This window comes from Battus philenor, unplaced genomic scaffold, assembly GCF_028537555.1.
Source record: "Battus philenor isolate CCGP_79_NKW_IND1 unplaced genomic scaffold, ilBatPhil1.0.hap1 SCAF_22, whole genome shotgun sequence".
Classification (NCBI taxonomy): Eukaryota; Metazoa; Arthropoda; class Insecta; order Lepidoptera; family Papilionidae; genus Battus; species Battus philenor.
Window position 1 is genome coordinate 8977962 of NW_027181685.1, and position 14015 is coordinate 8991976.

Sequence of the window (14015 nt, forward strand, 5' to 3'; positions counted from 1 at the left end):
TGATCTCTTTTACTTTTTAACTTGACCTTCTTAAAATCCTTACTTTTTTTTTACTTGTACTGAACGACACCACAAAAGAGTTAGTCGTTACTATTATGTTATATGTTTTTTATCTGGGAAGGTCAATGAAAATTTAGTTTCTATCAAATTGGCCCTTCTGGCATTCTTTTCATGACGTACACAAGTGGTCCAAGAGTGGATAAAAAGAACCTTCCAGCAGTCTAAGGCAGGCAGGTCCTCTATCAGGGATCTGGGTCGGAAAAAATGCTCGCGGAGTTCATTTGTGCTTCCTAATTATAATGCGTAAAGAGCGGGTGTACAAAAATATAATTTTAGCATTTACTTGAGTCGGTACAACAATTTCTCGTAAATAGAGCAGTATTAAGTTGACAGGGTTCTCAGATTCTACAGGAATTTATTTAAAGTAACACCCTCATTAGGCTGGGGGTGTCTTTAGTCTGTGCAGATTTGGTTTCATAACCAAGCGGCACTGCTCTAATTTTAGGTCTGGATTAGCTATACTTAAAACAACTCAACTCTTCGAAAAATCCCAGCACACTCTTGATGTAGTCGTGTAGGAGGCTACACCGATGTAGTACGTGGGCAGCAGTTTTGTCCTTTACCAAGCATACCCTGAACAGAAGACTACGTAACAGTTACGCACAAAAACACGTTTGATAAGAGACCATGGCCGGTTAAGATACCTGCCTCCAGGTGCAGTCAGAGTATCGATAGCCGGCAGTTTAAGGAAGGCATTGCTTGTGCTCTTGCTTGTCAGCAGTCCACAGAGCTCGGGTATTGTACCGTATTGACTCCGAATACGTTGCGACACGAGAGATATGGCCTTACCTATTGGTAGTGGGATGAAGGGCACCGGGCCATATATTGATCCAGAGTTAACAGCGTGACTTTGTGAGAGAATTCGAATGGACGGCTGTATTTATGATGCAGATGCGTTCAGCTTGGAACACTGCTGTGGTTACTAGATAAAGTAGGTTATGGCTTTGCTATGCGATGTTTTAGTCATCCGAGAAGGGAAGCAGGGACTATCTGTAGTTTTGGAGCCGTTTGTGAGAATCCTGAGTTCTTATGATTCTGACCTTCACATCGGTCGTCTTCATGCAATTGGATTTTGTATTTTTTTTAAATAAAACCTGTTTTGGTAACCTTTAGTTTTCGGCCAATAAGATTGGAAATTTCTTGTAGATCTTTTCTAGGATACCAGTGTGTGGGAGTTCGGTTCTTTTTTATAAGGGAAAGGTATTCAGACTTATTGCTGAAAGATCAGCTTCCTGTTTTACAAATAGGTGTAGGGAAGGTAAGATTATCATAGCTTCCAGGGTAGTTTTTCTCTCGCAGTTACCTGGTGTATTCAGGGCCACCATACTACCGCCCCATATGTGACCAGAGGGTGATGATAGAGGTAAGATCCCACTTCTAACCTATCATTTATTTGCATTGTTAAAAAATTATACACGCCTTCTCGATTATTTTCAAATGTGAGCTCCAGTTCAGCTTGCTATCTAAGATTAAGTCCATGTACTTAACCTCCGGTGTTATCTGAAGCGTTGTCTGGAACAGATTTGGTAGTGTATGTAACCCTAGTGACCGTTTTTTGTGAACATTACTAGTTCAATCTTTGTGGGGTTTACTGACAGGTCATGTTCTCTACACCATCATTCTATTATTCTAAGCGCGGAGTGGGTGCAATTGCATACTGTACTAGCGAAACTGCCAGAGATATATCATCACAAACAGCATTAATTGTTTTTTTCTAACAAAGAGATGAACTATGTAATCCTGATTAAAAATGAAACAAAATAAAAGATTAAATATTTAATGACATAAAATAAGTTCTTACATAATGATGTCCTCGTGATATAAATGCAATTTTGGAAGTTTTTTCTTATTCGCTATTTTACCAATTATTTCGTTGCGCCACCTTTGGCCGTTATGTAAAATTGTGATTCTAATCTAAACATCCATAAGGCGGATAAAGTCCGTCTGTTTTGAGAGAGTATATTCTGAGATAACAAAATGTGATAACATAATTTAAACGAATAAATACCCATATAATTAGAGGTAATTTATTAATTTAAACATATTTACACCGACTAATATTTTCTTTTACATAAAAATGTAGGTTATGATCTCAACATATATTATATCTATTTATAAATAACACCCCAAAAATACTTATAATTGTTAGTCGTTAATGTCTTTCTTTCAATTTATATAAAATATATATTTTTTAATAAAAACTAATTATAACTAACAAAAACGATTTAACACACAGATCTTAATGAGATTAATAATTATTAAATAAAACGAAATGATTAAAATTGAATATAACTAAGTTTGGCACTTCATAATATGTTTAATTACATAAAGAACTTGCTATCGAAAATTTAGTTTAAAATGATTCTGGATAAAACTATAATAACATGTGCTGCAAAGTTGGATAAATTTGTCATTATTTTATAATTATTTCATATATTAATAACATGTATAAATAGCCTCTACAAACTAGCCATTGATATAAAACTAAATTGATAAACATAATCTAATTTTAAAAACTCGTATACAGATAAAATTATAACAAAACATTATTAAATTAGGATATTGGGCTATAACAATAGAAAATAGTTAAATAAAAAAACAGTCCAAACAAAATTGAGATAACGTGAACTTATTGTCATCTCCATGCGATTTAAAATAAACTTCAGTCGAGTAATACTCAAAAAATATAAAAAACATATAAGGCAGCTTCAAATTTGAAAATATCAGTTCAATTATTTTATATTAGTAATATATACAGATTGCGTTCTTTACATATATTTTTATACTGATTTATTTTTGTCAACTTTATACAACAGATACAGAGAAGATAAACAGTTAATTAGTTCTGCACAAGAAAACGATGTGTGCAACAAAATGTAAAATTCTTTTTTATAAATGTTCTATGACTTTTGGAAATCCCGCAAATCCATTGACAGAATTATGTTGGTAACTTATTTGTAAGTTTTAAACATAATGACTGACAAATAAATCTTTTTGTGTTTTGACTCTAGGATAAGTTTATTTAAAAAAAAATACACGATACCTTGAATATATAAAAATCTCTCAATAAATGTCAAAGAAATTATTTTAGAAAATAGAGGTAAAGATTTTTTATTTTTACGTTTCATAATTAATAAGAATCATTTAATAATGTCTCCAAATCTAAATAATACTTTTTTTAATAAAAAAACCAAAACGATTACTTGTAACAATCATTTTTTTCCATTTTTATTTTTACTGTTAAATAAAAATTTCTTACAAATGATTCTAGTTGTTAATGTTTTTATTTTAAGTTAAATAAATTAGGTTGTTTGCAATAAGTTAAAAACATATATTATATTACTCTGACAAATCTCAGAAAGTCAATTGATAATAGCTTTTTTACCACCACCATACTGTTTATACATAAGGATCTTTCACTAAAGATTATATTAAGAGTGAACAAATATGTGTGTACGATTGATTTTTTAATGTAAACTTAGTTTATTGTTTTAATATTTTATTTTTAATTTATGCCACAGATCACTTATATATTCTTAGCATATTTTATTTTTATGTTTAATATTCCATATTAGTAAGGCGTTTTCTAGCTTTTTCTAAGCGGCCAAGTTATGCATTATTTGTTTTATCTTCGTGAACATCTTCGAATTTTGCTCCCATTCTCTTCAGAGCAATGACTGCAGCTACAGCCTTCGCCCATCGCTTCTTGATGACATACCTTTTCAGCTTAGTCTTTGTCACATGCAGCTCGGTACATAGTGCAGATTGTATCAACCACGGATGCCTCAGTGTGGCCGAAGCAGAGAGTCGCTCGCTATGAAAACAATTACATGTAAAATATTTTTATTAGTTTAAAGTTGAAAAGAAATTTAATCAACATAATAAACCGGCATAATTACACTTTAATTCCGGATAGAACATATCTGGACACAGCATAAAAATCTTTTATCCGAGAGACATTTTTGATCGATAGACACGAAACTGTAGTTAATATTTTAGCGGGGGATAAGTTAAATAGCCTTTTAATTAAAAAAAAAAGAAATTGGTTTGTAGTATAGTAACCAATCATTATTTATTTAAATATTAAAATTCATTAGATTTATTAATGATAGACAACGTAAACATTTAATTATAAGTTTTAAAAATGTCACTTCTGTTTTGTGTCTATAGGTATAATGTAAGGTTAGGTAATGTAAAAAAGCGCAAATGTTGACAGATATGTTCTGCAAATGCAACAAAAATTTTTTTTTGATAGTCCTAGATAAAAGAAATAATGAAACAACACATTTAATAAAGCCTTATATTTTTAACAACATAAGTATCATAAAACAATAAAATACATTTAGTACATTACACTTAAGTACGGAGAGGAACAAAAATTTAAATACACGGGACAGCATCGGAAGACGTGGTACGATCCCAATATGTTACACGATATTTATTTACAAGAAGTGTGTAAAATTAATCTATTGTCAATGTTATTGTAACAATTTCGAAATTGCATCTCAGTCTTGTCTTGATTTACAATCGGATGTCATACAGAGCTTTGTGTTCGGAGACTAGATTCGTATAAGGCTGTCATTTCGTCATCAATCCTACGGAGGAAACTAAATATCAAAACAATCTCATATCCTCACTTTGGTAACACGCATTCCATTTATTCAGAAAGATAAACTCTGTTTAGTTTTAGTATCCATTTCTGTATGATTATAATAAGCAATAAGAGCTTAAGTTAAAATTATTTCAATCAGACTGTTAAAATAATGTATTTATAATTAAATGCTTATTATTGTCTTTTAAATAATAAAATAAGATGTTAGTAAATTAGTAAGGGATGGGAAGAATCTCTGTTAAAATTATTCATATTTTGACCAGTACCGATATATGTATAATCCGTTATGAATTATGACTTTCTATTCCGCAATTATTTTATTGATGAAGCCTTATAATAAAATCCACACACTGGAGCTCTTATTGCTTATGAACAGAGTTCGGATAGGATGCATATTTTTCGGAAAGTTGGCCTATCGTGGAAAACTCTTTTGAAACAACAAAATTTCGATTTGAAAACAGACACGTGAGATAAATACATAGTTGTGCGAGAGAGACGGCAAACTATATATGTGTTTAGGCTCCAACTCCAATAGTCCCTAATTAAAACGGTCTCCAAAATTTCCGCAGCAAGAATAGCTAAATATGCATCCATATATACGATTGCTTCTTACGAATAACAAGCATGAGACGACAATTACAACTAATTTTTAACCAAATATTTGAGATCTATCATCTTTTTGTCCTAATTTCATTTAAATCTCAATGGTTTCTATTTCTTCCAGCAAGAGATCTAAGATGGTACAATACCGTTTTTAAGTGAACCTTTCTGAACAACACATGTCATGGCACTGGAGTCCCTGCTTTCAAAACAGACATACAAGCGTTTGCGTATTTAAGAGTCATTTCTTTCTTTGCTTCTTTTCGTCTGAGGTTTGTCGTTGAAAGAAAGCGTGGAGACTGGACATAGAGTTCTGGGCTAATTGGTTTGAAGGAGACCATTCCAAAGATATCGACTGATGTCTTCCACAATTAGAAGTGCCTCCAGCTGTTCTCTCTCCTTCAACTTCCGAGTCCGCCCATTTCTCTAGAAGATGCAATAAGCGATCTTTTGTTCTATGTGCGTTGTTCTCATCGCCTCTTCTGTAAGGAAGCTGTCTTCCGTTTTCGGAACCATTTACCAATTTTCCAATAATTTCGCGTCTTTTGTCGAACTCTTCGAAGAATGTGCTGCGACGGTCTATTGGCTGGTCGGGCACATCTCGACTCATATTTGTTAGTCTCTTTGACCTAGCTGACTTCGCCCATGGCATTTTGCTAGTCATTGGTTTTTCTTGTTCTCTTTCTGTGAGGAAAGTAGAATTTATTTTATTACTTGATTTTGATGTAAAAACCTTTCTCTCTGTTTTGTTTGCGTCTCCATTCGTCATTGTCTTTGAAAATGTCGATTTTGATTCTGTTTTAAAGCCATTCGTAAGTTTTTTCTCTTCTTTAGTCGCTGTTTTACTTTCTGTTACGTTTTTGTCGAACTCTTTGAAGCTGTTGTTATTGACCAAGTCGGTGCTCATTGTTGATAACATGAACAAATGGTCCGACAATTTTTTTATCTCCTCCGCTAAATTTTTTCTGACAAGTACGTCCTGCTTTTTATGCAAGAAGCAGCTGCTGTCTGATGCTCTTCTTTCCACTGGGTTGTATCTTTGTGTCAATGGAGTTGGATCTCTCAATGGCGGTGGTTCAAGATCATCTTCGTCGAAGATTATATCTGGTGAACTGCTGAGAGAGCTTCTCGGAGACGGCGAGCATCCTCCTACGGAAGATCTTTCGCAGTTTCCGTTCACAAGGCAGATTATCTCGTGCGCCTGATTATCGAAGACATAGGGCGAATTGGGATGCTCGCCCCACCTCTCTACGAAGAGGCGCAGGTTGTCTTTTGCGACGTCGAGTTCGTGCTTAGGCGACGTTTGGGGTCTGGGTTTGTCTTTCTTCACTTGCGGCCTTTTGACGAGCCAACGGTGACGCAAACACTCCGTGGCGCTCGGTCGTGACCTGCGACAAAGACCCTTGTTACTATGACCCAACACCTTATGAGTGCAGTTACGGAAATTAGGTTCCTGGGTAGTGAGTGCACATTGGAACAATGGGTATGAGGTGAGGATTGCTTAATACTTCTGTAAATATTTAGTTCTATTGTTCTAAGCTACGGCTCTAAATGTAAAAACATGGTTAGATCATTCTACGGGTTCTACAAACTTCTACATATGTTATAAGGCGATTAAATACGATTGATTACGATAATCGGTTAGTGACAGGACTTGTAATAGTGTTGGATGAAAAAAAAATAAACAGCAGTAACAAAGGGTCTTTATCCAGGCTGACTAATAAAGCAGCTTTTATAACGACTCCGATAGCTTATCTTTAAGCCTACATTTTTTTAACTTATTTTTCAACAAATCAGTCGCAAAAAAAGGGTAGCATTGTAAAAATGCATTTATCATTTTTTCAAGACAAAAAAAAAAGTGTGACACTCAAATAAGCGGTAAAACGTTCTAATTTCACATCAGGGAATAATTCACACAAAATTAAGCTGGTGTAAATTAATATAAACGCCATTATGATAAATACTTTTATTAAAACAGTGCATGTAATTTCTAAAAAAATGTGACATATCACAGATTATCCACCACGCCACGTCGTTAGTTTTATTTTTTTATCATAATGGCGTCTTTGCTGACTTGTAGTATTATGTTACTCACTCTTTGTCCTTGACAAGCAGTTTCTGTATGAAGTCCTTTGCGTCATCGGATATTTCGTTAAAGGCTTCGTCGTCGAAGTCGTATTTCGCTACAGTGACGTTAGCCATCGTCTCAATATCCGTCTCTCCCATGAATGGTGACAGCCCAGATAATCTGTAAACATTAATTGATAAATAAATAAAAGTATTTTAGGACAACAAGTTTTAGATGAGTAATTTACGAATTAAACTCATTGTATAGTTTAAGAAACTTATGACATTACTTCGACAAACAAACGTATTACCCATCTAATATTCAAGGCGTTCCAGGTCTAAAGTATTTTTAACGACCATGACGTGAAAATACAGATAATAATAAGTAAATATTTATTGAGAAAGCGTAGTATTTTAATTATTTAATTTAAAAAAAAAGCCTGTGCCTCTTGACAAAACTTGAAAACTATTTTATCGGTTTAATTCATATTTTTCCTAAGACTATAGAAGAATCTAATGGAAAAAAAATATAGAAAAGTGCTTTGATGCGAAAAAATAAAATTGAAAGTCGTCGCTCCTTTGTCGGTTCGTTTTGAACTTCGCGTTTTGTATAGTTCATACGCTGCATATTTATAAGTTTGTTTAAAACTGCATTGGACAATATTTGTCGATCACCAAACGTAAATCGTAAAATAGGCACTCGAAATATGTTACATTAATTTATTTTTTCTATTCTATTAGATAATTTAATACATAATGTAACTGTCAAAACTTACAGCACGTAACAAATAACACCAATCGACCACATGTCGGTCCCGTAACCGATCTGATCGAAGTTCACGACCTCCGGGGCCACAAACTCGGGAGTTCCAAACAGCACCTGAAGCTTCTTCTCCGGATCGTAGAATCTAGCTAATCCAAAGTCGATGATTTTAATTCTGTTTCCCGCCTTTGTTAGGCACAGAATGTTTTCTGGCTGCAATAAAAAACAGAACTTTAACTACTACACAAATATCCACAAAGGCTATTCATAATTAAATTAATATTTATTCTCAAAGATTGTTATAGTTAAATAAAATTCGATTATGTCAATAAAAAATGTGTAAAAAAAAATAATTTTAAAAGTTGTCTACGATGGAAATAAAAATGTGCGCAATTGAAAGAAAAACATGGCGGCTGTCAAATCGTAAAACTCCCGCGCAACGACTTTCCGCCATTCTAATGTACGGTTTGGAAACATACCAAGACGTAAACGTTACTGATCGTAACGACATTGTTATCTTGATCGAGTGAAATTAATATACATGCTTGTTTTATACACTGGGAGAATTCATTGTTGAGAATCTCAAATGTCTTATTTATAATACATTACATTTGAAATGGTATCGCTAAGGTCTTATCACTATAAGGGTAAATAATAATTATTCAGGTATTCAATTTTAGTATTAATTACATATCTCAAAAATGTAAACATAAAAATACATAGTATATACTATAATCGCCATCATTTCAGCCGTAAGATGTTGCAGCAGTTGGACGTTGGCCACTCCCAAAGATTTCCAACAGGAGTGGCTGCCATCTAACGTTTACCGACAATCTGTCTGTCCATCATATGGGAGGACATCTTGTATTATTTACATTTCGACTAAATTTAATTTTGTTTACAATGAAAAGAGAGATCCACAAGCTGAACAAGGCATATGCATGTTAAACAATTGATGGTAATAACCATATTAAGAAGCACCAGTTTCTATACAAAATTTTAAAATACCATATCTTGGGCTGTTTAACGCCTACCGTCTGATATGTTGATTACTGGTCAAGTCATAGTTCGTTAATCATTAGCACTCCTGAGTGGAATGATAGTCCAAGTCAAAATATTTCAGAGGCCCACGTGCTTAGTCATTTCATGGAGCATCCGCCTAAGCGATCTAAGAGCTTAACGGCCTTCAAGCCCGGAAAATAAAAAGTTTAACGATCCGAGTCGAGTCTTCTATCTATACCAAAAAAAAAAATCATTACTTAGTGATTTAATATTTTACATCCTTTTAAACTAGTGAATTAACTATAAATATATTTACGGTCTTCTTTAAATTTACAGAGCTATTTGTTCAGTATGCCGCTTAATTACTCAGATACTATACTATAGATCACGGATCGCAGGCGCAAGCGCGGTGTTCGCAACGTCCGCCTACAAGGTAGACTGACGACCATGTGAAGGTTGCTGGAAGGCACTGGGTGCAGGCTGGTTCCAACGGGTTTTATTGAAATTCTACGGGATAGGTCTATTTCCAGCAGTGGGCGTCCTATGGCCGAAATAACGATGATGCTGATGAAGGAAATATAGATGTTATATATATATATATATTATATATTGTTGGGGATATATATATATATTTATATCCCAACGACTTCTAGCAAAAGAAATCTCAAGACGCAGCTATTTTTAACCTCGTAGGGAAATCCTACATAAGATATCCTTGTGTTGCTGGCATAAGAAATTATGATGGACTCCTACAAAATTGTTAAAAACATGATAAACCACGGTATTCGTTGATGCCATTTTCAAATCCACGGGAACACTTTCGCATATTATCTGTTCGTCGTTGGATTTGTGTTTCAACATCTTAGTGTAGATCTGGAGTTCACCACCCGTTATTATAGAGACGCGATTAGAATTGGCTTGTGCCCCACCGCGAGGCCGGGAGAAACGTGCGGATCACCTCGATCCCGCTGCTAAGGTACTGTTATGTAGATTGGAGGAGAGCATCGCCATTTGATAGTCAATCGGTAGCGATGGAAACGAGGCCAGATCGTATGCCACAATCGGGGTTGACCCATAATTATACCAGATGGAAGCGTTCTGAAGTTCCTTCTGCTGCTTCTCTCAGCGCTAACGCTTCCGCAGAGGCAGTAGTCCTATTAGCCAAGCAATAGCAACCGACCAAGTCGAGGGTCGGCTCTCCTGGGCGCTTGTGTCGCTAAGCTAAACTGATATTATTGACGAGTGACAGCCTAAGCCGAGGTCCCTCGTGGAGGCGTTTGAGGCTTTGGAGCGTCTGCCGTAGCGATGTTATAGCTTGAGGGCCTTCCAATTCGCTGAAAGAGTAGTAAGTACGGGCTCAAGGCTCTCTCGGGATTCAACGAGCTTAGCTATCTTAAAAGAGGTATTAGGCTAGGCGCTCTCTGCGTCCTGTCGCCTTGAACCCGCGGCATATGTAAACGCCATTTGGGCAGCAGTGAACATCCGGTCCAAAAATTCTGTTAATTTAAAAATGGTTTACCTTCATATCAAGATGCAGTATGTTTTGCCGATGCACGAATTCAATGCCCTCACATATTTGCCGCATGAAAACGGTGCACGCGCGCTCTGTCAGGACGAAGTCCTCGTCGATCACTCGCTCGAACAGCTCTCCGCCCGTGATCCTGGAAGCAAGAAGGACCATTTTTAAATATAATTTAGGATATGGTGTATGTGGTACGAGTGTAGATGGTTTAAAATATTAGCAGATATTATTATGAATATAACAATAACGAAATTAACATTCAAATATTGACTAAATTACGTTTATAAATAAAGTGTATGTTAGTAATAAGAATACTTATTTATTTATAAAAATTACAGTACTTTTAATTCCAGTATGTCGTTGGCAGCTGTACTAGTTATAAACTGTGTTATAGTCGTTCTTCTAAAGTTCTAATGTTTGTTTGTGTGTTATACATTTGTTGTATTAAACTTTTGATAGTGTGTTTGGTATTAACATCGTAGGTATGTGAAAATGTATGTAGTAAAAAATATTATTAAATAAGCTTCTTTTTATGTCTGTAATGTTACGTATGATATCATCAACGTAGTCAATATTATCCATTTTTAATGGCTTAAAAAATTCATTAACATTCTAATTATAGGCAACGAAAGATGTCAATCATTATAGAGGAAGTTTTAAGAAAAGATGTTCAATTTCTATGAAAATTAGTAACTGCTGCCAAGAGTTCCGTCATCGGAATAATCAATCTCTATTATTATTTAGGGATACTTACTTTAAATTTACAGAGGCATTTTAAAATAGATAAGTTTTTTAGCTGAAGATAAGAAAAATACCGATTAAGTAATTGGATTTCATATCTTAATATAATTAAATTCTTTTGCCATTGCGATATTATTTTAGCATTAATCTAATTACTAAATATTAATTATAATTCATGCCTTAGAGCATTTATCTAAATTAAAATAAAATTAAAAAGATACAGACTTATCAATTCAGCGGAGAAAATTATGCGAAAAAATTAGGTAGCACAATGGTATTGCAGGGAATTCAGGTCAGCGACTGTTTTTCAATTTCGCCGACTAATCAGACGCCATGACTAATTGTGAATTATGTTATTTTTAAGAATCTCGTTCTATTTTTTATTCTTTGACTTGACTTTGACACAATTGTTGTTAAGCCAAAACATTTTTATTTAAAAAGGATTGCTCCGTAGCCGGGAACGAGCGGGATTAGTTCATTCCTTTTAAAGGAACAATTATGTATTGAATACAGAGAATGCTTTTTATTTTTAGATTTCTAATTCCTGTCGCTATGTTTATATAAATACATATATAGTAATGTTTAATACCCCTTAATATAACAAGTTCTCTTGTTTAGTTAGGTAATAATTTATAAATTTGAGTACAAAAAAATATAAGCCCCACATTATACTTTAAAAATACTTTTGGCAATGTCAAAATATTTGCTAGCGATGCATGGTAAGAAAACAAATTCCTTATATAATCCTGACGTGTGGCGAGGTATCCCTTTCCGCATGTGTTAGAGCAGAGGCGCTAAAATAGACCGATACACAGTGCCGAGGTCGGGTACAAGGTCGTGGCACATCCTGTTTATAGCTGTCTCGCTTTCACCAAAGAAATGTTAAATTTTGTAGCAATAACAATATAACTTGCATAATGCAGTTTAAAATGATATTGTATTAAGTTTGCTTACAATGCACGATTCAATTTAAATTTTAAACAAACTACTTCAAAACTATCATAACAAAATTTTAGTACAGCAAAAATAATAAACACAAGGTGCTGAAGTTAAAAGGATTTATTTCGAATAACTAAAGGCTATTACCATAATGTTGACATTTAATAGGTAAGAAAGAGATATTTACGTACATATAATTTTATATAAGGTTTAACTTGCAATTTAGCGGGAATATTCTTTATATAGTGAGTTTAGCAAAGAACGCATTTTACGAAATACAGCTTACAGGGTTGATGGCGCTTTCATTTAGTTTGAGGTAATAAATAATGCTATAAAAATTTACATCAAATTTAAATAATGAAAAACAAAAAGTCGTCGAAGTACATTTCGGTAGGGTAATTAACATTGCAATATAAATAAGGACTAATATAAATCCAAACGCAAGTCTTTACAACAAAATTGTTGCAAGTATAAAAACGTGTGATAAAGGACATGTGGGATCACATTTAACATTTTTATTTTTTTACCATTTCTACATAATTACGACATTTAGAATTTGGGATACGTAGTGCTATTAGTGTTTAAACTATAAATAATTTTTATAAGCGCAGCTCGCAGAAGTCACAAGACCAACTTCAAGGAATCTAAATAACAAAATATTTAGCCGGCCACATCACACGTTGGGTTATTTTCATTCACGAATCGTTAAAGTCACTTGTAACGTATCCGGTGACTGTGATATAAATTTACAACCTTGGCCGATTTATTGGTTTGCATAAAATTACGTTCGTAATAAACTTGACAACAAAAGAGTCGATTTGACACGAAATGATTACCCGCCAAAATTTTACCGTACTCAAAGATATTGCGGTAATTAGGAGCAATGCGATTCGTCTCAAGTCGTTATGCGACAATTAATTTGTTTTTATAATCCATTACTAAAAAGCATTCCTTTTTATTTTATCTATTATTTAGATGATAAAATGTATTCATCATATTAGGTACTTATCGAAAATCAATAAAATAAAAAACTTCATTTGTATTTTTGGCTAACGTTGTAGTTTGTTAGCATTTACATCTTCCGATGAAAAAATTCTGATAATTAGAGATCGTCGTTTCAGCCAGAGAGGCCCACTGCAAGGCTTAGGTCTTCCTTTAAGATATCTATGGGGGTATATACTATAATTGTCTCGTTTTACGTGTTGATTGGTAATCGCAGTATGATATTATGGTACGCGGAGGACGCTGCTATCTATCCTGGAAACTTTTTTGAGTAGTGGCAATATTATATAATTAATGCACAAAGTTTGAACTATTTATTATTGTATCACGGTTATCGAATTTGCGACTTTCGTTCGATCAGGGCTACTACTGTTCACGTTGAGGAGGTAGTAGTCTTGTACACTATTTTGCAGTAAATAACATTTGTTAGCTTCGGTGCGGCTGTTATATTGGTTACATTAATGGTCTGTGAGACTTTCAAGTTTTTGTTCTACCGGAATGTTTGATTTTACAATGAAGTGAACAAAACAAATATTCTTTTTTTTAGTTATTGAATATAGTGTATAAAAAGTGCAAATAAATAAATAAACAAATTCTATTTTAGTTCGACAATCAGCAATTTCGATTCTTAAAAGGCAGACGTGCGATATGTTTCTGCTCCATAATACAAGTAAGTTTACTTTTTTGTGGGCAATTGTGTCTGTCTC

At 34.0% G+C, this 14015-nt stretch overlaps 1 protein-coding gene across 1 annotated transcript in view; it reads right to left on the reverse strand.

Moving 5' to 3' along the window:
- Positions 1-4331: 4331 nt before the first annotated feature.
- LOC137923635 (myosin light chain kinase, smooth muscle-like) overlaps positions 4332-14015 on the reverse strand; it is a 64726-nt gene continuing 55042 nt past the window's right edge. The window contains exons 5-8 of the mRNA XM_068766856.1: positions 10624-10765; positions 8116-8315; positions 7368-7520; positions 4332-6660 (exon numbers count right to left, since the gene is read on the reverse strand). Coding sequence (XP_068622957.1) covers positions 5514-6660; positions 7368-7520; positions 8116-8315; positions 10624-10765 — 1642 coding nt within the window. The 3' untranslated portion in view covers positions 4332-5513. The remainder of the gene's footprint in view (positions 6661-7367; positions 7521-8115; positions 8316-10623; positions 10766-14015) is intronic.